This window comes from Mobula birostris, chromosome 14 (genome assembly GCF_030028105.1).
Source record: "Mobula birostris isolate sMobBir1 chromosome 14, sMobBir1.hap1, whole genome shotgun sequence".
Classification (NCBI taxonomy): Eukaryota; Metazoa; Chordata; class Chondrichthyes; order Myliobatiformes; family Myliobatidae; genus Mobula; species Mobula birostris.
The window spans coordinates 86,743,086-86,769,691 of NC_092383.1; the positions used below are offsets into that span (position 1 = coordinate 86,743,086).

Below are 26,606 nucleotides of genomic sequence, written 5' to 3' on the forward strand. Positions count from 1 at the left end.
CTGACTCAGGCAGTGCATTCCACGCACCAACCACTCTCTGAGTGAAAAACCGTCCTCTAATATCCCCCTTGAACTTCCCACCCCTTACCTTAAAGCCATGTCCTCTTGTATTGAGCAGTGGTGCCCAGAGAAAGAGGCGCTGGCTATCCACTCTATCTATTCCTCTTATTATCTTGTACACCTCTAACATGTCTCCTCTCATCCTCCTTCTCTCCAAAGAGTAAAGCCCTAGCTCCCTTAATCTCTGATTTTTACATGAGGAGTAAAAATCTTTAAGTTGCGTCTCCATCTAAATGTGCAATGTGCAATTTATAGTAATTTATAATAAATAGTATGTAAAACAGGATAGTTAGTATAACATAGAAATACAGTTGTGTCAGCATGAGTTAATCAGTCTGATGGCCCGGTGGAAGAAGCTGTCCTGGAGCCTGTTGGTCCTGGCTTTTATGCTGCAGTACCGTTTCCTGGATGGTAGCAGCTGGAACAGTCTGTGGCTGGGGTGACTCGGGTCCTCAATGACCCTTCAGGCCCTTTTTACGCACCTGTCTCTGTAAATGTCCTGAATAGTGGGAAGTTCACATCTACAGATGAACTGGGCTGTCTGCACCACTCTCTGCAGAGTCCTGTGATTGAGGGGAATACAGTTCCCATGCCAGGCAGTGATGTAGCCAGTCAGGATGCCCTCAATTGTGCCCCTGTAGAAAGTTCTTGGGATTTAGAGGCCCACACCAAACTTCTTCAACTGTCTGAGGTGAAAGAGGCACTGTTGTGCCTTTTTCACCACACAGCTGGTGTGTACAGACCATGTGAGATCCTCAGTGATGTTTATGCCGAAGAATTTAAAGCTGCTCACCCTCTTAACCCCAGATCGATTGACGTCAATAGAGGTTAGTCTGTCTGCATTCCTCCTGTAGTCCACAACCAGCTCCTTTGTTATTGCGACATTGAGGGAGAGGTTGTTTTCTTGACACCAATGTTATGTGATTAGGCCAATCAGTGTAGTGCCATCAGCAAATTTAATTAGCAGACTGGAGCTGTGGGTGGTGACGCAGTCATGGGTATACAGAGAGTAAAGGAGGGGCCTTAGTACACAGCCCTGAGGGACATTTGTGTTGAAGGGGAGAGGTGAGGGAGCCCACTCTTACTGCCAACCGGTGATCTGACAGGAAGTCCAGGATCCAGCTGCACAAGGCAGGGTGAAGGCCGAGGAGGTCTCTGAGCTTCTTGTCAAGTCTGGAGGGAATTATGGTGTTGAACGTTGAACTGTAGTCCAAGAACAGCATTCTCACATAAGCATCCTTCTTCTCCAGGTGTGTAAGGACGGTGTGTAGAGCTGTGGCTATTGCGTCATCTGTCAATCGGTTGTGTCAGTAGACAAATTGTAGGGGGGCCAGTGTGAGTGGCAGCAAGCTGCAGATGTAGTGTGCAACGGGCTATTGGTAATGTATTTGGCACCTTGACCTCGGAAGAACACTGGTTCATTTGTATTCATGTACAGTTGAATCATTATTAAACTTGAACCTGATATTTAATCATCGCCTTTGAGGAAATCTTTCACTAGTTCTGAACTATGACTAACCATGAGAATGTTCAGTTCTGGGTGTCACTCACCAGGCAGGAAAGAGGTAGGGTTATTAGAACATTCAGGAAAAGAAAACAGCTCTTAATTCTTGGAGCAAAGGGATTATTCAATAGAGATGTTGATAGAATATTTGTGGGGAAGAAGGCAACAGGAAGTACACTGGTGAAATCACGGTGTGCCTGACATTTGAAAATCTGTAAGAATATTTAACAAATAAAAAGAAAACAATTATTATAAAAAGTAAAAAGAAGAAGAAACATTTTAAGGTCTGGGTGATTACGGATGGCATCCGTTAGTCTCGCGAGACCATGGATCTGCACCTGGAAGGTCTAGCTTCAGACTCTCCAGGGCACAGGCCTGGGCAAGGTTGTATGGAAGACTGGCAGTTGCCCAAGCAGCAAGTCTCCCCTCTCCACGCTACCAGTGTTGTCCAAGGAAAGGGCAAGTGCCGATACAGCTTGGCACCAGTGACATTGCAGAAGTTGCCAGAGCGAGGTTGAAAGCAAAGTCGGACTGCCTTAGGGACTCCAGCTTCGGATTTGTTCTCAGGATTTACTCCCGAAGCCTTTCCCATGAGTGGGTATGGCTGCAAGGCAGTGGAGGTTTGAAATCTGAGTTTTCCCTCTCTTAGATGGACTGCCTTCCCAGGCTGACGAGCTCCATCTACCCGAAGCACTGGTTTTAAGGCTCCAGGACCCGCCTTCGCCCCTTCTCCTGTCAATAGAAACAGTTCCGCTAGGCTTAGAGGCTAAGCCACACGAGAAGGCCAGGAGTAGGACTTGGTTGTCAGAGGCTATTTGAGGCGCCTGCCATGAGAAGCACTTTTAGGTAGTGGGAGCTTGTCCCCACTACCGCTCCTCGGCTTGTCAACTTTGGACCCATATTACCCATTTTAAACAGTCTGAAATATTCACAAACAAGCATAGCAACAATTATATTTGGACACCTCACATAAAACGAATTGCAGGTACGGTTTGGGAAAGGCGGGAATGCCGAGATTGGACTAAATAAGGACTGTGGGCACACACTCCCTGTTTATGAACATTAAAGATGGTGGCGGAGGTCAAATTGTTTGACCCATCAGCTGCCTTGTTGTCAGGGCCACCAGCGACCATCCGGTCAGTGGCTGCAGAATGGATATATGATCTCACTGATGGCCCGAGGGCCGAGGACTGGTCAGAGGCAATACTTTTTATAGAGGTGTTGTCGAGGCTTTGACTATGGGCACCGACATAATTCTCTTGGGCGGGATTTGTTCTCATGAGCTTGATTACCAGTTTTATTACAGCAACAGACTGTGACCCCGCTCCATGCAACTGGACCCAGATGTCGGCTTAAGGCTGATTTATACTAGCGTGTACGAGCTACACCGTATCCTATGCAGTAGGCCTGATTTATACTACTGCGTAGCCCTACGCCGTAGCGAGCATGCGTTGTTGCGTCTGCGTCGCTCTGCAATTCACCGCCAAAATGCTAGTTAGCGGTAGGGTCTCTATGCTACTGTGTTGAGTTTCTTCGTGAGAGACATGGACGAGGAAATGCATTTCAAATATTTTTGGATGTAGGCAGGTGGACTTGACGATTTGGTTCATCGTCTCCAACCATTTATTTCACATCAGTGTACAGACATGGCGGAGAAAATCAACCAGAAATGCGTAGGAGGAAATGCGATGCTACCAAGCGGACCAATCACAGTTGTTGCGGTCTGCGTCACATTTGACGCAGAAGTATAAATTGGGCTTTAGTCCAGATCACAACTGCCTACACTGGCCACAACGGGTACACTCCGGATTACCAGATCCTCCCTGGAGAGGCAGGATAGGTCCTGACTTTGGTATAATGCCCATCCCTCTGTACAGAAGTCTAACCACCTCTATCGTGCTGCCCAGCAGTGGGACGTCCCACTTGGTCTGGTACCACTACTCTCATCATTCCTTCTCACCGTCCAAAATGTAGCATCTCAATTTAAAACAATGATCATAATTTGCCTCCAGGAATGCTGCCTGACTCGATGAGTTCCTCCCTAGTTCAAAGTAAATTTATTATCAAAGTAGGTAGACCACATACATCCCTGAAGTTCATTTTCTTGCCAGCCCTCACAGGAAAATAAAGAAATGCAATAGAGTCTGTCATATAGCAAAGACCGAAAAACTTCCAATGTTCAAAAGAGGACAAATCAGGCAAATAATAAAATTAAACATATTATATTGAGAATATGAACTGCAGAGTCCCTGAATTTGAGGCCACAGGCTGTGAATGAAATCAGCTCATAACTGAAGCAGTGAAGCCACACACGCTGGTCTGGAGTTTTTTTTAATTTCTCACTTCACAATCTTCACAATTTACCACAAGTACCTGCTAACAGTTTAAACACCTCTCACTAATTGTAGCAGACATTGGAAGTTTGTTTTGTTGTAGTTGCTGACACTACACTTCCTCTTTTGCAGTAACTTTATTCTGCATTCTGTTATTGCTTTTCTCTTGTACTAACCTTGATGTACTGATATGATAAAAGTTTCTGTATGAACGGCTGAGCTTTTCACTAACACGATAATAATAAATATGCAGATGCAGAAAATCCAAAACAACGCACACAAAATGCTGGAAAAGCTCAGCAGGTCAGGCAGCGCCTATGGAAGTGAATGAACAGTCAACACTTCGGGTCCTGAGTGAGATTCTCAGCCCAAAACCCTAACTGCTCGTTTCCATGGATGCTGCCTGAACCGTTGAGTTCCACCGGCATTGTGTGTGTGTGGTTTTGAGTTCTTCATTGTGTGTCTGTACACGCGACAGTAATAACTCGATAAACCAATTTGTTAAATATAACAGAGATGATATTGCATTCTAGGGTGATTTTGCCAGCTGTCTCACTGTCGTACAACTATAGAGCTTCTTGGTGTTTTCTTCCTCATGTGTCTCCTACCTAACATTTAACTCATCGAAGAGCTTGTTGAATAAGTGACAAGGGCTGGCCTGCTGTCTGTGAAGAAAACAATCCGTCTCGTCTGCACCCTGCCATGGGGAAGCTGTTGGAATTGAGTTTTATCTCCTTATCTCCACAGAATCTGATATCCTTGTGGAACTTCAGCAACATAATCAACAAGAGCCTCATATTCCGAAAATTCAGAAATAAGATTCAATGATACTGCAAGATCCAGTTCCATCGAAAGGCAGAATGTCCTCGATTACCAGTGCTTTGTGACACAACTGCCACATGAGATATAATTGCAGTGATGTTATTGATGGCGGTGGACTGCGGAGGGTGGGGGAGGGGGGACTGAGCGGTGCATCCACTTTCATTCTCTAGGGTTGTGCCTGTAAGAGTATTGACTTCAATCGTACTGAAATAATGCGAGAGGACTATACGCTACCCTCTCTCACAGATTGCAATCCTGAGACCCCAAGGTAGATTAGTCTCTATAAACTGTATTGATTTAGACCTGTAAGTTGAAATTGTTATTTTAGAATTTCACTTTTCAAAATGGGTTTGCATCTCGCAGTTTTGCTTGTTGAGAACAGATTCTTCCACTTGCCACCCCTCAGAAGTTTTATGGTTTGAAGGAAGTTGTATCTGCCAGACCCTGGCAATGCTGCTTTGTCTTGCCATGACCAACTCTGATGTAGCCCTGATGGCAAAGTTCATGGTTGATTATCTTAGTATCTTAAGTTCTCATTATTTCTTGCTATTTATTTATATTTGCAATTGCAGTTTGTTGTCTTCTGCACTCTGGTTGATTTTTCATTGATCCAGGATAAAGAGTCCTTGAAGCGAGATTATTGGTAGTGGAAACATTTCCATGGATGTGTAGTTATTCTCTTTGTTCAAGAGCCCAATGGTTGTGGGGTAGGAAATGTTCTTGGTCATGGAGTTGTGAAACTTGAGATTCTTGTACCTTCTTCCCAATGACAGCAGCGAGAAAAGATTCACTTTACTGTTCTATAGATTTGCTGCCTATGCCTGCAAGAAAATGAATCTCAGAGTTATATATGGTGGTATACATGTCCTTTGATAATAAAATTTACTTCTTCATTTTGTAATGTACCACATTTCAGTTTGCTGTGGTTTTATCATCAGACTTCCTGTTGCCTTCTTCCTCTATTTTATTTCTGTTATTTCGCTCCAAGGACAGGGAGTATTTGACCGGATCTCTGCAAATAAAACGATGTGGATTTCAGTTCTGCTGATTAGTTTCCTACCTGGTGAGTGAAAGCCAGTGCAGGACATTTACATCATCAGTGTTAGGTTGGGTATAGTGCACCATTTGCGCAGCAGAGTGCTTCCCTAGATTTAGTCGAGTACAGAATTTAAGTGCGTGGGTGGGGGGGGGGTGGATGGTTGGCGTATATTTAGGATGAGATGGAAAAGATTTAAAAAGCACCTGAGGAGTACCCAGTGGATTGTAGAAGGAAATGATAGCAGTACTGTTGAATACAGGTACAGTAGTATCATTTAGGAGACTTTTCATTAAGTACACAGAGGTGTTGGGCTTGGACGGAAATGAACCAAATGCAGAAAACTTAGACTAACTATATAGGCGCTGTGCTCAGAATGAACTGGTTAGGCCGAAGGGTGCCAGACCATTCTACGTTGCTCTAATGTGTGTAGACATAAAAGACTGCAAATGCCGGAATGCAAAGTTCGAAGCAAATGACTGGAGTTCAGCAGGTTGAGTAGTATCTGCGGAAGGAGGGGAATTGTCAACATTTTGGGCCGAGGCCCTGCATCAGATTGGAAGTGGAGAGTGAAGATACAGTCAGTGGCCACTATTTTAGGTACAGCTGAACACCTGCTCGTTTATGTAAATATCCAGTCCACCGGTTATGTGGCAGCAAGTCAATGCAGATGTGGTCAAGAGGTCAGTTGTTGTTCAGACCTACCATCAGAATGGGGAAGAAACGTGATTTAGGTGACACTGTTGGTGTAAGAAGGGATGGGTTGAGCATATCAGAAACTGCTGATCTCCTGTGATTTTCTGTAGAGTTTAAAGAGAATAATCTGAGAAACAAAAACAAAAAACATCCTGCGAGCAGCAGCTTTGTGGGCAAAATTGCCTCGTGAATGAGAGAGGTCAGAGGAGGATGATTAAACTGGTTCAAGTTGACAGAGAGGTGATAATAACTGAAATGACCAAGCATTACAACATTGGTATGCAGAAGAACATCTCTGAACACACAACACGTCAAACGTTGAAGTGGATAGAGTACAGCAGATGACCACAAACATGCATTCAGTAGCCACTTTATTAGGAAAAAGGGGTACGCAAAGTGGCTTCTTTAATAGGTACACAGTAACGTGGTCACAGTGTGTAGTGTAAAGAGGACAGAACAATGTGTGAATCAGGGTCAAATAGGTGACAGAGGGACCAAGGGGGAAGTGGGGATGAAGGAGCCGGGAGGGAGAGGGGTGCAGTTGGGAGACAGAGGCATGTGGGTGGGAGAGGAAGCAGACATTGGAAAAAGAGGTAGGGGTGGAGAATACTGCTGGAGAATGTTAAGTGGGAAAATCTGGTTACCAGTACTAGAATCTGATCTTGTACTGCAGTGATTGCAGTGAAGATCAGCATTGTTCTCTTGAATTTGGTGTCTTTATGGGGCTATTTCAGTGGGCGGGGGCACAATTAGTAGTCAAGAAGATTGATAGTTCTGTATTTATGGGTAAACCAGATTGGGTAGGGATGTTAGATTTCCATCCCTAATGTGTCTTTGCAACTCTCGTACAATTTTGGTAACCACCTAGAGGTCTCTTGATCATTATAATTATTTTATCATTATTGATACATGGTTATTAATTCCAGAATTAAATAATAAATTGTATTTGAATTATCAATGTCCCCTCATGGAATTTGAAATCACATCTGGATTCCCTGATGCAAAATTGGTCCGACCACTGTTGTAAAATACTCGAACTCAGGAAGCGCATATCAGAACAGGCCATCAAAATAGATTTTTTAAAATGTGGAAGGGCCTTCAATCTCATGCCACTTGTCAAAATAAAACAAAGGGAGTGTCTATTTTTTATTAAATCTAATATTTTATTTATCTAAGAAGACATTGTGTCAGATACTAATGATAGATATTTAATTGTCAAAGGAACAATTTGTAATAGAAAATTTGTCCTGGTTAATCTGTATGGATCTAATGTAGATGATCCTTCTTTTTTTAAAAAATGTATTTGGTTTATTGCCAGATTTAAATGAATATATGTTATTAATGAGTGGTGATTTTAACTGTTGTTTAAATCCTTTGATTGACAAGAGTTCAACCAATCAACAGCTTCGAAGTTGTTCGGCATCACTTATTAACTCTTCTTTAATCGATTATGGTTTGATCAAAATCTGGAGACATCTACATCCTAATGACAGAGATTATTCCTTTTATTCACATGTTCACAAAAAAATTCGAGAATCGATTATTTTATAGTTGATTTCCAATTTTTGTCCAAAGTCTAGAAATATGAATATGTCGCTATCGTCGTTTCGGATCATGCGCCTTTAAGCTTAGCTTTTGAATTGAATGATGTCAGTATTGTAAACTTGCCTTGGTGTTTTCCAGAAAATTTATTACAAAGTTCGGACTTTGTCAAATTTATTGAGACTCAGAAAAGACTTTTTACCTTTTTAACAATATGGGAGATGTGTCGAAATTGATTATATGGGATACATTTAAAGCATATTTGCGAGGTCAGATAATCCCCTATTTAGCTAAGGTTAAGAAACTAGAGTTACTAGACTCTAGAGAAACTAGACAAAAACAGAGTTAGATAAGATTTCAAAACAAATTAAAGACTTGGATAATATTTTTGCAATCTCTCCTAACATTGATTTATTTAAACAAATGGTTGAACTTCAATCACAATATAATTTACTATTAACTTATCCTATTGAAAGAAATCTGCTTAAATTGAAAAGTTAATTTTATGTGTTTGGAGGTAAAAATTATAAGCTATTAGCAGCCCAATTAAAGGCAGCTAGAGCTAAAAGACAAATTTTAAAAATTCATAAGGGAGACAGTAGTTTAGCTTGTAATTATGAAGACATTAATAAAATTTTTCAAGACTATTACATTGAACTTTATAAATCTCAGTTTCCAGCTGATCCTTCTAAAATGAATGCCCTTTTACAAAAGATTGATTTTCCTAGAATATCTGTTGAAGATCAACAAACTCTTGATACTCCTATTACTGAAAAAGAAATTCAGAAAGCTATTCTTTCAATACAATCTGGTAAAGCTCCTGGATTGGATGTTTTTTCTGTAGGATTTTATAAAAAAATTGAAAAATTGCTTTCTCCATATATGTCAGAAAAGATTAAAGATTCTTTTTTGTTAGGAGAGTTACCTCCCATATTTTATGAAGCTTCTACTTCTTTAATTTAAAGGAAGATAAAGACCCTACTGACTGCGCTACATATAGACCCATTTCATTATTAAATGTGGATGCTAAAATTCTTTCGAAAATAATAGCTTATCGACTGGAGAATATTCTAGCTAAAATTATCTCTCAGGACCAAACAAGTTTTGTAAAGAGCCGTTATTCCTTCTCTAATACTCAGAGACTGTTAAATGTTATATCCTCATCCTTTTCTAAGACTCCCCAATGTGTTGTTTCTCTTGATGCTGGAAAGGCATTTGATAGAGTTGAATGGAAATACTTATTTAACGTTTTAGAGAAATTCAACTTTGGTACTCATTTTAATAAGTGGATTAGAGTGATATATAAAAGCCCTATTGCTACTGTTATTACTAACAATTGCAGATCTCCTTTTATTCGACCTTCGCAGGGTACGAGACAAAAATGTACGCTAAGTCCCCTGTTATTTAATTTGGTGTTGGAACCCTTGGCCATTGCACTTCGTGAATCTAAAGATATCCATAGAATTTCCTTTCTTTCTTTTTAAATCTTTTTATTAATTTTTCAAAATTACAAACTCAATAACAAAGTTGGTACAAAGAGATTGGAAAAATATTCATCAACGTATATAAAATGAATTTTAAGTAACATAGATATAAAAGACTTCCAAACTCATAATGAGATTAAACATTAAAAAAGAAATAAAAAGAAAAAAATATATAAACAAAAAAAACCTCAAAAGAAAAAAAGAAAGAAAACCCCCAAGAAGAAAAAAAAACAAAACAGGGCTAGACCAACAGCTTATATCGGATATGTTCAATAATGTCGTTAACTCCGCTCCTCTCATCATATAATTTAAATTTAGAAAAAAGTTTAAATTTAGAAAAAAGAGAATTTCCATAAATGGGACTATTCATAAGATAACCCTTTATGCAGATGATCTCTTAGTTTATGTTCCAAATCCTGAAGAATGCATTCCTAGTTTATTGAAATTATTAAATGAATTTGGAAAGTTTTGGGATGTAAACTAAACCTTCATAAAAGTGAATTATTTCTTCTAAATGATTTTGCTTCTATATATGATGACATTCCTTTTAAAGTTATGGACTCTTTTAAATATTTAGGTCTTATTATCAGTAAAAATTACAGAGACTTTTATGGAGCTAATTTGGTTCCTTTAGTGGACTTTATGAAGCAATTATTTTGTAGATGGAATCCACTTACACTTTTGTTAACTGGCCAAATTTGGTACCAGTTTCGTAATTTATTTAATCTCAGAAAATTTAACCTTCTTAGTTTAATTTATCAAAATTAATTATTTAAACCTTCACTAAGTGATCCTACCTTTTTTCTTTGGAGGAATAAGGGAGTCTATCCCTTCATGGATCTGTTCCAAGAAGGCCGATTGATGTCTTTTGAGAAATTAGTAACTAAACACTCTCTCTCGTTCTCACATTTATTGCAATATCTTCAGGTCAGACATTTCTTACAAGAATATTTAAGTAGTTTTCCATATATACAGGATTCTGACCTGTTAGACATTATTTTAAAAGTGAATCCTTTAGTGAAACGTTTTATTGGGAAAACTTATTATTTACTATTACAACAGTACAATTATCCTTCACCTAAGATTAAGCAAGATTAGGAAAGAGGGCTTAACATGACCTTGATAACAGAGGATTGGTTGCGAATTTTGAAGTTGGTTAAGTCTTCTTCGATTTGTGCCAGTCACCCTTTAATTCAATTTAAAATTGTACATCGTTACTATTTGAGGAAGGAGAGACTGTATAAAATATTTCCTAATGTTGATAGTCAGTGTGATAGATGTAAAACTGAGAGAGCCATATTGACACATATGTTTTCGTTGTGTTCTATATTGAAACAGTTTTGGAAATCTATTTTCTCTACAATTTCTAAAGCTTTAAAAAATAATTTAAAATCTAATAAACTGACAGTTTTGTTCGGTATAATCCTTCAATATATTCATTGTACTTCAATATCAGACTAACATGTAATTGCATTTGTTACATTATTGGCCAGAAGGGCTATTTTATTGAAGTGGAAAGATGCCCCTGCTCCCACTTTGATACAATGGTTCTCTCAGGTGATGCTATGTCTTAGTTTGGAGAAAATCAGAAGTCAAATTTTGATCCTCGATTTGACTTTGAGAAAAGGTGGAGTTCTTTTGCCCGCTACTATCATCTGATTTGAGTTAATTTAGATGGTTTCCTTCTGATTCTTGTTTAAATGGATTTGAATTGGCGGATTGATGTTTTTCTTTTATGGAAGCTTGTATGGCGTATAGCTCTGGGGTCGTGCTCCCAATGGGGATTTTTTTGGGGTTTTTTTGTTTTAGTTAGTAGGGGTTCTTTTTCCCTTCTTTCTTTTTTCCAAAAACAAAATAGTTTTAACACTTTATTTTTTCTTCTTATTATTGATATATTGTTTAGCTTTGCTAATCAGTTATTTGTTAATTTAATTCCTCATTTTACATATTGACATGCTGACTTGATTACTTTAATGTATTTTTTTTGTTAATCTTCAATAATAATTATTCAAAAGATTTTAAAATGAAAATATTCAAACAACTCATTGAAGGATACTTGGCAGGAACAAAATATGGACTGAATTTGGAACAGATTCCAAGGCAACTGGACCATCCCTGTAGAAGGAGCATGTGGTATCCATGCGTAAAATCAGGGATTTCTGTGACCGCTGGCACCACAGGGACTGCAGAGTGTTCTGGATGTGAAATATTGCAGTATTGTATTAAACCTCTGTAGGCGTGGGAGAACTCAGGACTTTACACAGTACCTACTTGTCCTTCGACCCAGCCTCACAGATTCTCCAAGTCTGAGACTGACGAACAGTCCTTTCTCCTGTGACCTCTCAGGCAGTGGTCACAGTAATTGTCTGTAGGCAGGTCTAGCCCTCCCCTCCCAGTATTTGCAGTGGCATGAAAGTTCGCCTGCCCGCCTGAGACAATCCCAAATAAAATACACTAGAGAGGCATAATACCTGCAGGAAAAATATCAATAAGATTGTAAGGGAGCAGAGAAAGTTTCCGAGGATTTTGCCTAGACTTGAGGACCTGAGTTATAGGGAAAGGTTGAATGGGTTAGGATTTTATTACCTAGAGTGTAGAAGAATGAGGGAAGATTTGATTAAGGTATACAAAATTATGAGGGATATAGATAAGGTGAAGGCAAGCAGGTTTTTCCCACTAAGGTTGGGTGAGACCAGAACTAGAGGTAAAGGGTGAAAGGTGAAGTGTCAGGAACTTGAGGGGGAACTTCTTCACTGCTGGTCAGAGAGTGGAGCAAGCTGCCAGAGCAAGTGGCGGATGCATGTTCGATTTCAACATTCAAAATTAGTTTGGATAAGTACGTGGATGAGCTCTGATCCAGGTGCAGGTTAATGGGATTAGGCAGAATAATAGTTTGGCATGGACTAAACTGATCTAAGGGTCTGTTTCTGTGCTGTAGTGCCCTATGACTCTGTGACTATGGTCTGGGTTGATTGAAAGTTAGCATCCACTGCACTGCCACACTCCTTACCAGAACGTTAGCTGGGAGTTCCACTTGGGTCTCTGGAGTAGAAAGTGACCCTAGAATGTACTGCAGCCAGCATAGTCACAGCACTGACAGCACCAAAATCATTAACTGTGAGGTCATCAGACATATCCTAGGACATGACCTGCAGTCCTTTTTGAAATTACTTTCTAAGTATATTTGTTTGTATTAAATAGCTTCTTTTACCTCACATCTGAGACTATCCCCTTCAGTTTCAGGTGCATTTTGGGCAGAGAAATATATAAGAGGAGTTGTGGGAAGAACAGTCACAATCGATTGTCACTATGAAGCAATGTACCTCTTTCACACAAAATTTTGGTGCATTGGATTCAACCACCCATGTTCAACCGTAGTGGAAACACATGGGCACCCAGAACGGAGTGAAAGAGTGTCAATCACAGATAACCGGATACTAGGAGTGTTTACTGTTACTATGGAGGATCTTCACCCTGGAGATACAGGATGGTACAGTTGTGGAATTACAACATCTGGCAACAATCCACTGTTTGGAGTATATCTACTGGTATCTGACGGTCAGTTTGTTAGTGATTGCCCTTGTGTCTTCATTAAATAAATGTTTGATCCGTGTTTCCTCTGGAAAGAGTCAGAACAAACGATGACTGGGGAAGATAATGCACAGGTGTCCCTGCCAATTGGGGAGATGTTGCTCTCATGGCTGAGGGTCATCATCATATTAATAAAGACAATCTTCTCCTCCTCCTCCTCCTCTTCCTCCTATTTCTGCTCCTCCTCCTCGCCAACACAAGAGTACAAGATCTTTTTTCAGTCCTTGTCCATCCCTTGCTGCCTCCATGTTAATATCAGTGCCAAGTGTTTTCCTTCCTGCTACAGGTCTCCAAACACAGTCATAATTACATTTGCTGTACAAGAGCCATCAACATATTCAAGACATCTGAGAAATTGATGCTTTTTTAAGTTTTCAGATGCTCATCCAGTGTCTAAATATTTGATTCTTTCCCACAGAACCCGTGTCTGTTCCAGTGCTTGGATTTCTGTCGCCAGCAAATGTTTCACGTCTCGGGGGCTCAGTGACAGTGTCCTGTGAGTCTGTGCAGGGATCCCTTCCCATTCAGTACACATGGTATGAAAACAATTCATCTGGGCATTCAAAGATCTCAGATACTAATAAACTGGATCTACATTGTCAATCCTTCAAACATCAACGTCATCAATATTACTGCACAGCCTCAAATTGGCATGGAGCAAAATCCAGTGAAATGGTCAACGTGACCATCTTCAACAATGGAGAGAACTGCAGTTATGTGACAGAAATCAATGGCACTAGTAAGTGTTTTTTTGGGGGGGAGGACGCATTTAATTACACTCAGTGGCCACTTTATTTCACATATTTATACTGCAACTCATTAATGCAAATATCGAATCAGCAAATCATGTGACAGCAATTCAATGCATAAAATCGTGGTGACATGGTCAAGAGGTTCAATTGTTGTTCAGACCAAAGATCAAAATGGGGGAAAAATGTGATCTCGGTGACAATGACCATGGAATGAGTTTAATTCACAAGGACATTGCTGGGTCATGAGGACCTGAGGGATGGATGGATAAGTTAGAAGTTTATTCCTTCAACACACATAAAAGTTGCTGGTGAACGCAGCAGGCCAGGCAGCATCTCTAGGAAGAGGTGCAGTCGACGTTTCAGGCCAAGACCCTTTATTCCTTGGAGTGTTGAAGAGTCAGAGAAAACTTGATAGAGGTATGCAAAATTATAAAGGGTAAAACCAAACAGACTTTTTTTCCACTGAGGTTGGGTGGGACAAGAACTGTAGGTCATGTGTTAAAGCCATTACTTCCTTCAAAGCAAAATCTAACATCATGAATGGCAGTGATGCTTCAATCCCAGATGAACTCAACACCTTTTATGCATGCTTTGAAAGGGAGAATAAAACTACAACTATGATGATTCCTGCAGCATCTAGTGATATTGTAGTCTGCGTCTCTGTCTGCTGTTTTCATGGCTGCGTGGCTAAGCACAACTCAACTGCCATTTATAAATTTGCTGATGATAGAATTATTGTTGGCAGAATTTCAGATGGTGACAAGGAGGCGTACAGGAATGGGATAGATCAGCTGGTCTAGTGATGTTGCAGCAACAACCTTGCTCTCAGTGTCAGTAAGATCAAAGAATTGATTGTGGACTTCAGAAAGGGTAAAACAATGGAACACATACCAGTCCTCATCGAGGGACTAGAAGTGGAAAGAGTGAGAAACTTCATGTTCTTGGGTGTGAACATATCTGAGGGTCAATCCTGGGCCCAACATATTGATGCAGCTACAAAAAAAGTCACGGCAGTGGCTATATTTCATTAGAAGTTTGAAGAGATTTGGTATGTCACCAAAGACACTGGTAAGCTTCTAAGGATGTACTGTGGAGAGCATTCTCACTGGCTGCGAAACATTCTGGTAACGGGGTGGGGGGAGGATGGGTCCACTGCACAGAATCAAAATAATTTGCAGAAAGCTGTGAACTCAGTCAAATCCAACATGGGTACAGGCCTCCATAGTATCCAGGACATCTTCAAGGAGCAATGCCTCAAAAAGGTGGCACCCATTAAACCAAACATCACTTACTGTGCTCACACCATTGACACACAAGGATTACACAAGTGTGCAGAGAAAACTCAAGTGGTGGTGGATGCCCCAAAGGCAAAATATGTGTCACAATTGCAGTCCATCTTAGGATTTGTCAATTACCATAACAGGTTCCTGCCATGTCTGGCTACTGTGCACCACCACTTAAGCTCATTTCTGCAGATCAGAAAGGAATGGCAATGGACAAAGCAGTGTGAAGTTGCTTTCAAAACAGGAAAGAGAATGGTGACTCTGTAGGAAACTGTACTCACATGTTATGATCCACATCGTCCAGTGAAGCTTTCCTGTGACACTTCTCTCTATGGCATAGGTGCAATCTTTCACGTTATGAGTGAAGGAAGTGAATGCCCCATAGCCTTTGAATCACATTTCCTTACCTCTGCAGAGAAAAATTATGCTCAGATTGACAGAGAGGAATTGAGACTGGTTTGGGCATAAAATGTTTCAGCCAGTACTTGTATGGGAGAGAATTTATCCTTGTACTGATCATCAAACAATTGTTACTGATCTGACAGTATAAAAATAAAAGAGAAGTATAACATAGCAAAGACGAGTGGGAAGCCGGAGGATTGGGAAACTTTTAACAAGCAACAGAAGGTAACTAAAAAGGCAATACGCGGAGAAAAAATGAGGTATGAAGGTAAACTAGCCGAGAATATAAAGGAGGATAGTAAAAACTTCTTTAGGTATGTGAAATGGAAAAAAAATAGTTAAGACCAAAATTGGGCCCTTGAAGACAGAAGTGGGTGAATTTATTATGGGGAACAAGGAAATGGTAGACAAGTTGAACAAGTACTTTGGATCTGTCTTCACCAGGGAAGACACAAACAATCTCCCAGATATAATAGTGGCCAAAGGACCTAGGGTAATGGATGAACTGAAGGAAATTTATATTAGGCAGGAAATGGTGTTGGATAGACTGTTGGGTCTGAAGGCTGATAAGTCCCCGGAATTTGATTGTCTGCATCCCAGGGTACTTAAGGAGGTGGCTTTAGAAATCGTGGACGCATTGGTAATCATTTTCCAATGTTCTATAGATTCAGGATCAGTTCCTGGGGACTGGAGGGTGGCTAATGTTGTCCCTCTCTTCAAGAAGGGAGGAAGGGAGAAAACAGGGAATTATAGACCAGTTAGCCTGACGTCGGTGGTGGTAAAGTTGCTGGAGTCAATTATAAAAGATGAAATTATGACACATCGGGATAGCAGTAACAGGATCGGTCCGAGTCAGCATGGATTTACGAAGGGAAAATCGTGCTTGACTAATCTTCTGGAATTTTTTGAGGATGTAACTATGAAAATGGACAAGGGAGAGCCAGTGGATGTAGTGTACCCGGACTTTCAGAAAGCCTTTGATAAAGTCCCACATAGGAGATTAGTGGGCAAAATTAGGGCACATGGTATTGGGGGCAGAGTACTGACATGGATTGAAAATTGGCTGGCTGACAGAAAACAAAGAGTAGCGATTAATGGGTCCCTTTCGGAATGGTAGGCGGTGACCAGTGGGGTACCGCAGGGTTCAGTGCTGGGACCGCAGCTGTTTACAATATATATTAATGATTTAGATGAGGGAATTAAAAGTAACATTAGCAAATTTGCCGATGACACAAAGCTGGGTGGCAGTGTTAAATGTGAGGAGGATGTTATGAGAATGCAGGGTGACTTGGACAGGCTGGGTGAGTGGGCAGATGCATGGCAGATGCAGTTTAATGTGGATAAATGTGAGGTTATCCACTTTGATGGTAAGAACAGGAAGGCAGATTATTATCTAAATGGAGTCAAGTTAGGAAAAGGGGAAGTACAACGAGATCTAGGTGTTCTTGTACATTAGTCACTGAAAGCAAGCATGCAAGTACAGCAGGCAGTGAAGAAAGCTAATGGCATGCTGGCCTTCATAACAAGGGGAATTGAGTATCTGAGCAAAGAGGTCCTTCTGCAGCTGTACAGGGCCCTGGTGAGACCACACCTGGAGTATTGTGTGCAGTTTTGGTCTCCAAATTTGAGGAAGGACATTCTTGCTATTGAGGGAGTGCAGCGTAGGTTCACAAGGTTAATTCCCGGGATGGCGGGATTGTCAAATGTTGAAAGATTGGAGCGACTGGGCTTGTATACTCTGGAATTTAGAAGGCTGAGAGGGGATCTTATTGAAACATATAAGATTATTAAGGGATTGGACACGCTGGAGGCAGGGAGCATGTTCCCGCTGATGGGTGAGTCCAGAACCAGAGGCCACAGTTTAAGAATAAGGGGTAGGCCATTTAGAATGGAGCTGGGGAAAAACTTTTTCACCCAGAGAGTGGTGGATATATGGAATGCTCTGCCCCAGAAGGCTGTGGAGGCCAAGTCTCTGGATGCTTTCAAAAAAGAGATAGATAGAGCTCTTAAAGATAGCGGAATCAAAGGTTATGGGGATAAGGGAGAAACTGGATACTGATTGTGGATGATCAGCCATGACCACAGTGAATGGCTGTGCTGGCTCAAAGGGCCGAATGGCCTACTCCTGCACCCATTGTCGATTGTCTATTGTCTATTGTCAAACACTGGTGTCCATTATCAATCCACAGGACGGTGTTCCACAAACATCAGCAGCATGAATGTAGAGAGGGTCTCTGTTTCTTGGAGGACTCAATTACAAGACTGAATTCAGGAGCACAATTAAAAATGGAAATGCTGATGGATTGTCCTATTTACTGTTGGAAAAGGAAATACTGGAATATTTACAAAGTAGGACACTCCTCAATTTATTCTCCCTTAAGCAAATTGAAAGTCTCCCTATTGTGGCAGAGATGATCCAAAGGAAAACCAAAACAAAATTCCCCCACACTGTCTCAGGTCTACATGGCCACCCAAAATGGCTGAAATGTGCAGCAGGATCTCCAGTTCCTTTTTTATACTAGCACTGGGATGAAATTGCCCTTGACAGGGGTTGCCTTAGTGGGTATTGAGAGTACCATCGAAGTTGAGAGCTAAAGTGTTAGACTAGCTATATGCTAGTCATCTAGGTGAAGTCAAAATGAAAGCGTTAGCTCTAAGTTTTGTTTGGTAGTCTGGGAAAGAACATTAGACTGAGCAGGTTGCCATGCACTCTCTGGGATGCCAGCATGCCCAGAAGATGCCAAGAGCAGCCCCTCTGCCTTCCTGGGAATGGCCTGCATAGGACTAAAGAGGATCCATGTGGAGTTTGCCGAACCATTCATCAGCACAGATTTCTTTGTAGTAGTGGATGCAGCTACAAAGTGGCCAGAAATGTTCCCAATAGTTTCCACTACAGCCTTGCACACTGTTGATGTGTTCAGAAGCCTCTTCTCAAGGAATGGTGTTCCAGAACACTTAGTCAGTGACAATGGACTACAGTTTGTGGCAATCATTCCTGAAAATGAATGGAACGACACATATTACATCTGGACCATACCACCAAGCTACAAATGGCTTGTGGAAATGTTTGTCCAGAGCCTAAAGAAGGCACTTCAAGAAACGTCAGTAAAATACACTACACTGACACTGAATCAGAAGCTTGCTAGTAGCACACCTCATAGCCAACAACTCACCAGCTGTGCTGCTCCTAGGTCATTACTTGTGCTCACACTTGGTTCTCCTCAAACCCATTCTCAGAAGGAGTATGCAGGCCAAACAACGAAGACAAATTGCAGGTCCTGAGATTGTTACACAGCCGTAAATCTTACCTGACAAGCAGAGTAATCCTCCTCGTCAGGAAAGACGAGAGTATGAAATTGTGCATAGCAATTAAATCTTTAGGCCTGAATGGAACAGTTTAAAATTTACAATGCTCTGGATATCTGTATATAGTAGTTGTCTTAAATAGTATGTGTGTAGAGAGTTGAGATGCATTCTCTATTGATTTTCAGTTTATAGCGAAGCAGGGAAGAGGGTTATGCATTTAATATTTCAGTGATATTGTAAATATACTGTTTGTTGAAGCATTCTTGTTCACTTAAATAATTCACCATGGGTTATATGTAAAATTACATGAATTGCATACGACATGACATGACCACCTGATATGTGCACGCCTCACTTAAAGTGAAGAACAACTAAGACTCACATCTCTTAGCTCTCTTGTTTTCCTTTGAATTACCTTAATGTTTACTGAGATACAAAACAGAACAGGGAGGGTTTAAACTAATTTGGCAGGAGGATGGGAACTGGACAGATAGGGCTCTTGGTTTACAAGCAGAAGTATTAGTTAGACTTTCTGACAGTTAGACTGTCAGAAAGGACTGGCAGATGATAGGACAAAATTGTAGTCAGTGGGATGAGTTGTATTGTAAAAGGGGGACAAAATTGAAAAGGGTGACAGATTAAGGACTGAAGGTGTTATATTTGAATGAATGTACTATAGGCAATAAGGTAGATGATCTTGTAGCACAGTTAGAGTTTGGCGGGTATGACATTATGGGCATCACTGAGTCATGGCTGAAAGAAGGAGTTGGAAGCTTAACATCCAAGGATACACATTGTATCTAAAGGACAAGGCAGGTAGGCAGAAGGCTTGGCGTGGCTCTGTTGGCAAAAAAGAGGTGACATAGAATCGGAACATGTAGAATCTTTGTGCCTAGAGTTAAGAAACCGCAAAGGTAAAAAGACCCTGATGTGAATTATATACAGACCTCTGAACAGTAGCCAAGATGTGGAATAAAAATTACAATGGGAGGCAGAAAAGGCATGTCGAAAAGTGAATGTTACCATAGTCATGGGGGATTTCAATACGCAGGCCAATTGGAAAAATCCAGTTGGTGTTGGTAGCCAAGAAAGAGAATTTGTAGAATGCCAATGAAATAGCTTTTCAGAGCAGTTTGTGGTTGAGCCTGATAGTGGAAAAGCAATTCTGGACATTTCTCTCTCCCAATTTCCTTCTTTAAACTTCCTTTATCTTTTCCCCTTTCTGCATTTCTCTCTGCTCTTATCTTAAACTTCCTTCCTGCCATTCTAATGTAACCTCTCTCGCCAAAGTTCATCTCCCCACATGCCCACTGATCCAAGTCCGCCATGGTAGTGTAGTGATTAGTATGATGCTATTACAGCCTGGGGCGTCGGAGTTTGGGGTTCAGTTCTGGCATCCTCTGTAAGAAAATTTGTACATTCTTCCAGTGAGAAGTTGGGTTTCCTCCCACAGTCCAACGATGTAGTGGTTAGCAGGGCAATTGTTCATTGTAAATTGCCATGTAATTAGGATAAGCTTAAAAAGGTGGGTTGCTGGGTGGAATGGCTCCTATTGGTAGATAGATGGATAGATAGGTAGATTCAATAACCATTCCAGTAATGGCTTTCTATGGTGTACAAACCACTTCTCTTCGAGAACAGACCTCCCCTCCCCAGATGTATTCTGATTCATTCCCTTCTGTCGTATTCCCCAGACAATGAGTGTCCCCATCTTTCCTTGTTCTTGTACTGACCACCATGTCACATTAACACTAGTTCTTGGCTGAGGTGCTCTTCAATTATTCACCTTTAACATCCTGAATTTTTCCTGCATTGCCTCAGTTCTCTTCCTCTTCTTGTCCTTGGCTGCATGCATTATGTTCACCTTCCTTCTGAAGATCCTGCTGCAGGAAATGTTGCCAACGATAAAGCTGGTGAGACAATTTTCTTTCCGCCGTCACCGTGGTGATGCCGGAGGTTGAGAATGTCAAATTCAAGTGGATGATGTGAGGAAAAATTATTTACTTTTTATAGCTAATTCACTGCTTCAAGATTTTACAGCAAGTATGTGCAGGGACATCAAATCTGCAGGACGAATTGGACCAACACTCAGTGGCCACGTTATTGGGTACAGCACAGTAGTGAAACCCGGTGAGGTCCCCTGTTGCTGTAGCCCTCCACTTCTAGGTTCGATGAGTTTATCCATTCAGGGATACTCTTCTGCACAGCACTGTTGTTATCTGTGGCTATCTGAGTTACTGTGACCTTCCTGTCAACTTGAACTAGTCTGGCCATTCGCCTCCGACCTCTCTCATTAACGAAGTGTTTATGCCCACAGAACTGCTGCACACTCCATGTTTCTTTCTCTATTATTTTTCTCACCATTCTCTGTCAACTCCGGAGATTGTTGTGTGTGAAAATCCCAGGAAATCAGCAGATTCTGAGATACTCAAACCAATTCATCTATCACCAACAGTCATTCCATAGTCACTTAGATAACATTTCTTCTTCATTGTGATGTTTGGTTTCAGCAACAATAGAACCTCTTGACCATGTCTGCGTGCATTTGTGCATCAAGTTGCTGGCACCTGAGTAGTTGATTAGATATTTGCACTAATGTGCAAGTGTACAGGTGTACCCAATAAAGAGTCCACTGAGTGCAGCAAGATCACACACCACATGCTAGTAATAGCCAGACAATACTGTATATTCTCACAAGGATTATTAAGACTGCCTAGGGCACTGGGCATATTTCCTCTTCTCTTCTTTCAAGTGATACCAATGGAGTTTTGCCATCTGCATGTAGTGAAAACTGCCCAGCGGATTATGGCACCCAGTTGCCCACCATTGAGAACATCTACCATAAACACTGCCTGGGTAGGGTGAAAAGCATTATCATAGATGCATCTCACCCTAACCGTAGACTTTTTACTCTCCTCCCATACAGTAAGTGCTACAGGAGCCTCCACTTCCGCACTAGCAGGCACAGGAAGAGCTTCTTCCCTGAGGCTGTGACCCTGCTGAATCTCACATCACAGTGCTAAGCAGTATTGCACCCATATTGTACTGTCTCAGTACTTTTATATTTGTGTGCTGTAGCACTTACTTTTGATTCGCAGTTATTTTGTAAATAACACTATTCTTTGCATTTCTGGTCAGATGTTAACTGCATTTCATTGGCTTTGTATCTGTACTCGGCACAATAAAAATAAAGTTGAATCTAATCTAATCTAATGAGAGGAGGCCCTCATCTCAGTGACAGGGAGCTCCTTGGACAGTGTTTGCAGTCTCTCAGGATAGGCACTGGATGGGGCAGCTGAGAATCTATTGCCAGGATGCTAGAGTGAGACTGGAATCTGAAATTCACTCAGAAATGAGGAAAGATAAAAGTCAGCCACTGACAACGGCAGCTCTGATCAAAAGCAAGTCAGTGGTTGTGAGGGCCTTTGCAACATCCTGAGAACGTGATTAGGGATGATGTTATTGTTTCTGTTCTCAGTCTATGTGGTATTCATTTGTATTAATGGATGAACTGGGCATACTTTTGGTACAGTGCGGTGGCTGATTAAAATATTTTTTTGGGGTCAGTTTGAATTTACCTGTTCATTTTCTGAAGAACGTCTCCCTCAGTTTCAGGTGCTTTATGGGCAGAAGATAAAGTAAGAGGAGTTGCGGGAAGAGCGGTCACAATCGATTGTCACTATGCACCAATGTACCGTTCACACACAAAGTATTGGTGCCGCATGTGGGATCGCCAGTGTACAGTTTTAGTGGAAACAAATGGGACACAAGGACAGAGTGGAAGACGGTCAATCACAGATAACCCAGGGCCGGGAATATTTACTGTTACTGTGGAGGATCTTCGCTCTGGAGATACAGGGTGGTACAGATGTGGAATTACAACATCTGGCAACAAACCAACATTTGTCGTACATCTACGAGTCTCTGACAGTAAGTTTCTCAACAATTGAATTTATGTCCCCCACTGAAATGTCTGATCTATGGAAGGGCCATGGCATCTCCGGTCTGCCAAGGCTCCACAACAGTGCAGAGACTTGTGAGGTGTGGGCAGGGGTCGAGAAACCTCACTCATGTTGTCTGACCCACTGACTGGCCAGTGATTTCCACTGGGAGGCTCAGCACATTATTCTGTCTCAGAACTGTATGAAATGTCACCCTGTCAGAATTTTGCATTCAGACTAAAACTAATAATTCAACAGTAACAGATCGATAAGAAACAAGTGATGATCATGGTCTAAATACCTCGAAAATTATAAAGAGTTAATCAGCCCCCAGAGAACAATAGACAGTGTTCAGTTCTTAGAGGGAAGGCCAGCCTGCTCCCCACCCCTTCCTCAGGGATGATTCAATTCCTCCCCCACCTTGCTGTCTCTTACACCATGCCCCCGCTCCCAGAAGATATTACTCCCTGTACTCAGGCTGCCTTCCTGAGAGGCCACAGTCAGAGTGGATCAATAATAGCATGTCCTCCTCACCAACAATAAACACAAGCACATCTCAAATGTGTGTGTTTGGTCCTCTGCTCTACACACGTGACTGTGTGGCTCAGTTCCGCTCAAATGCCATCTATAAATTTGCGGATGACACCACTGTTGTTGGTAGACGAGTAAGCATACAGGGGTGAGTTGGATCAGCTGGTTGAGTGGTGTGACAGCAATAATTTTGCACTTAACGTCAGCAAAATCAAGGAAATGATTGCGGACTTTCAGAATGGGAAGTCAGGGGAACACATACTGTCACATGTTCATCATAATAAATTTGATTCTAATTCAGATTCTTTGCATCCAGTTCACTTCTGGTGAGAAATATAATTGTAAACTGGCTCCCTGCAGCTGAGAGAGTTTGTAGCCCTGATTTTCACACCGACACATTTTTGTTATCATTACTGCTGTCCTGATCTGAAGACCTTCTATGTTCTGGGATAATGGCAGACGTGGTAGATCGGGTAGCTAGGAGGATATAGAGACACTGAGAAGTAAATGAGCTGGTGAGATTCCAAAACGGTGAGCTCTGGCTGAGATACAAAAATGGTGAAATTAGAGAGTGATTGATTTTTGATGTTTACTCAGTGTCTAAATATTTGATCCTTTTCCGCAGAACCCGTATCTGTTCCGGTACTTGGATTTCTGTCAGCTCCAAACGATTCACATCTTGCGGATTCAGCATCAATGTCATGTGAGTCTGTCCAGGGATCCCTTCCCATTCAATACTCATGGTATGAAAAGACACCATCTATGGATTCAAAGATCTCAAACACCAATGAACTGGATCTACATTGTCAACCTTTCAAACACCAACTCTATCAATATTACTGCAAAGCCACAAATATTCTTGGAACAAAATCCAGTGAAATGGTGAACATATCCATCTACAACAGAGGAGGGAAGTACAAGTATCTGATGGAATTGAGTCACGGGGGTAAGTTGTGGAGGGAGTGACTCCTTTGGGTGAACACTGTGGTGTAATTGAATGTGTGGTTTGTAATGAATGTTATATTCTTAGACTTGTATTTGTCTCCACCATGAAGTTTCCTGCTGAGAATGGAATGCCCTAACAGTCAGTAGCTGAGAAGTCCGTCCTTCACCAGAGAGCAATGTACCTCCAGCTCGCTCTAGCTGAATATGGTGGCTTTGTGTTTAAACTACTGACTGAGATTTTCTCATCTTTGAGAAGCAGTAAATAACCAAATATGCTCTTTCTAGATCTGTAAACATTTTCCTGTAGTGTATTTATTCTATAGAAAATAGGCAATCTAAAAAGCCTCTAGAAACCTCATGCAGTTAGTATAAGAACTCAAGATACTTGCAGTAGCAGGCCATTTCGTCTCTTATTTGAAGGACTGATCTATCTCAGGTTTCAACTCTTCTTCCCACAGTTCTCCATTCTTTGTCTATAAAAATGATTATCTACTTTCTCTTTAAGTACCCCCTTTGATTCAGCATCACAACCTCCCATGTGGAGAATTCCAGAGATTGTGAACAAGTTCCTAAGCACCTCAGTTTTGAATCACCATCTCCTTGTGATGAGAGTCCTTGATGTGGATGAATTGGACCCATATACTGGGATATCTGGAAGAAGGTTTGGATCTGAGCTCAAAACAAACACTAGACAAAATCACTTGTAGGCTTATGATTGAACACCGAACCTCATTTCAGCTGTTCCTTGAACACTCAATCCTTGGTGCCCAGAATATGATTGGCAATAACTGGGTCAGTCCTGAATCTTTAAAGGGGCCACACCACCTATCCACACTCTGGGGAGTTAGAGCTCCTAAACCTCGGAAGCTGGCACAGATGGGTGTGTTGTAATCTTAACCTTGTTAATATGTTACAGATCCTCTAACAAATGTAAACACTTTGGCATCTTCTCTGTGACGCCCCTAAGGATCTTCCCCAGCAACACTGGTGTTCAGTAATGCACAGGAAATATGTGTGAAGGCAATCATTTTTCACTCAAGGCATGAGTTTCCACTTGTCAATCATGTACTCCTGCTTGGGTGCATTTGGAAAACACGTGAGACTGAATTTTCTTTCCTTGTTTCAACAGGACGTGAATATTCATGTGAAACATTTACAACAGCGTCAACTGCAAGGTAAACCACTTGATCCAGTTTTGCTGAGAGTACAATGTTCTCATTGCTGGTGCTATGATTGACCCTTTCTAATATTATGCTGTCTCTCTGTGATCAATCATTTTGAATCTTCTCTTCTTCTTGCACACTTTATCTACCAAATCTCTATGCCCAGCCACTCAACATCTGTTTTTTTCCTTAATGCATTAACTTGTTTTTCTTATCAGGATAAAGTGCATTTTATTGTTGTCACTTCTTTTTGCCTTTCATAAATGCTCTAGTTAATTTATCTCACATTTGCTTCAATTTGCAAAGACTTTTATTGGCTTTTAGATGTGTTATGAAATTGTTGAACTTAATTCCTCCAACCCCACATAAACACTAGTCCAGAGAGCAATGAGTTTTTTTTCTGATCACCAAAGATTATCTTTCTCAGTTCTATATTCATTTGTTATGTGCCATGTTGTATGACATGCACGATCACGGTCTTTCCATAACCATGATTGTTCTTGGCAAATTTTTCTCCTGAAGTAGTCTGCTATTGATTTCTGCTGGGCAGTGCCTTTATAAGATGGCTGACCCAGCCATTATCAATTACGCTTCAAAAATTATCTGGCTGGTGTAAGTGGTCGCATTACCAGGACTTGTGATATGCACCAGCTGCTCATACAACTATCCACCACCTGCACCCATGGCTCCACGTGACCCTGATTGGTGGGGGTGGTGTGGGGCGAAGCATGTTCTTTATCTGGCCCATGGTGATCTGCAGGCAAGCGGTGGGCTGGAATACTTTATAGCTGCTTTGGTAGAGACATATTTCCACCCTGGCACCCTAAGTTATCCATCTTAAGTTTTCTGAAGCAACAACCACAAAATGCTGGAGAAAATCAGCAGACCAGGCAGCTTCTATGGAAAAGAGTCAACAGTTGATGTTTTAGGGAGAGACCCTTTATCAGGACTGGCAAGAAAGAGGAGAAGTCAGAGTAAGAAGGTGGGGAAAGAGGAGGAAAATGTACAAGGTGGTAGGTGATAGGTGTAACAGAGTGAGGGGAAGGAGGGGAAGGGTAAAGAGTTGGGAAATTGATTGATGAAAGAGATAAAGGGCTGGAGAAGGTGGAATCTGATAGGAAAGGGCAGAAGACCATGGAAGAAATGGAAGGGGAAGGAGCACCAGTGGGAGGTAATGGATAGGTAAGGAGATAAGGTGAGAGATAGAAACAGGAA

General features: G+C 41.3%; 1 protein-coding gene across 4 annotated transcripts in view; it reads left to right on the forward strand.

The window, feature by feature from the left end:
- The first annotated feature begins 5,697 nt into the window (after nt 1-5,697).
- The window catches only part of LOC140210049 (polymeric immunoglobulin receptor-like), a 30,457-nt gene continuing 9,548 nt past the window's right edge, over nt 5,698-26,606 (forward strand). For 2 of the 4 annotated variants that reach the window (XM_072278821.1, XM_072278822.1), the window contains exons 1-6: nt 5,706-5,782; nt 12,715-13,035; nt 13,487-13,807; nt 22,421-22,741; nt 23,909-24,229; nt 25,358-25,403. In XM_072278821.1, the coding sequence (XP_072134922.1) occupies nt 5,746-5,782; nt 12,715-13,035; nt 13,487-13,807; nt 22,421-22,741; nt 23,909-24,229; nt 25,358-25,403 (1,367 nt within the window). In that variant the 5' untranslated portion in view covers nt 5,706-5,745. Of the gene's footprint in view, nt 5,783-12,714; nt 13,036-13,486; nt 13,808-22,420; nt 22,742-23,908; nt 24,230-25,357; nt 25,404-26,606 lie in introns of all 4 variants that reach the window. The other 2 variants (XM_072278824.1, XM_072278823.1) reach the window with 2 other exon arrangements.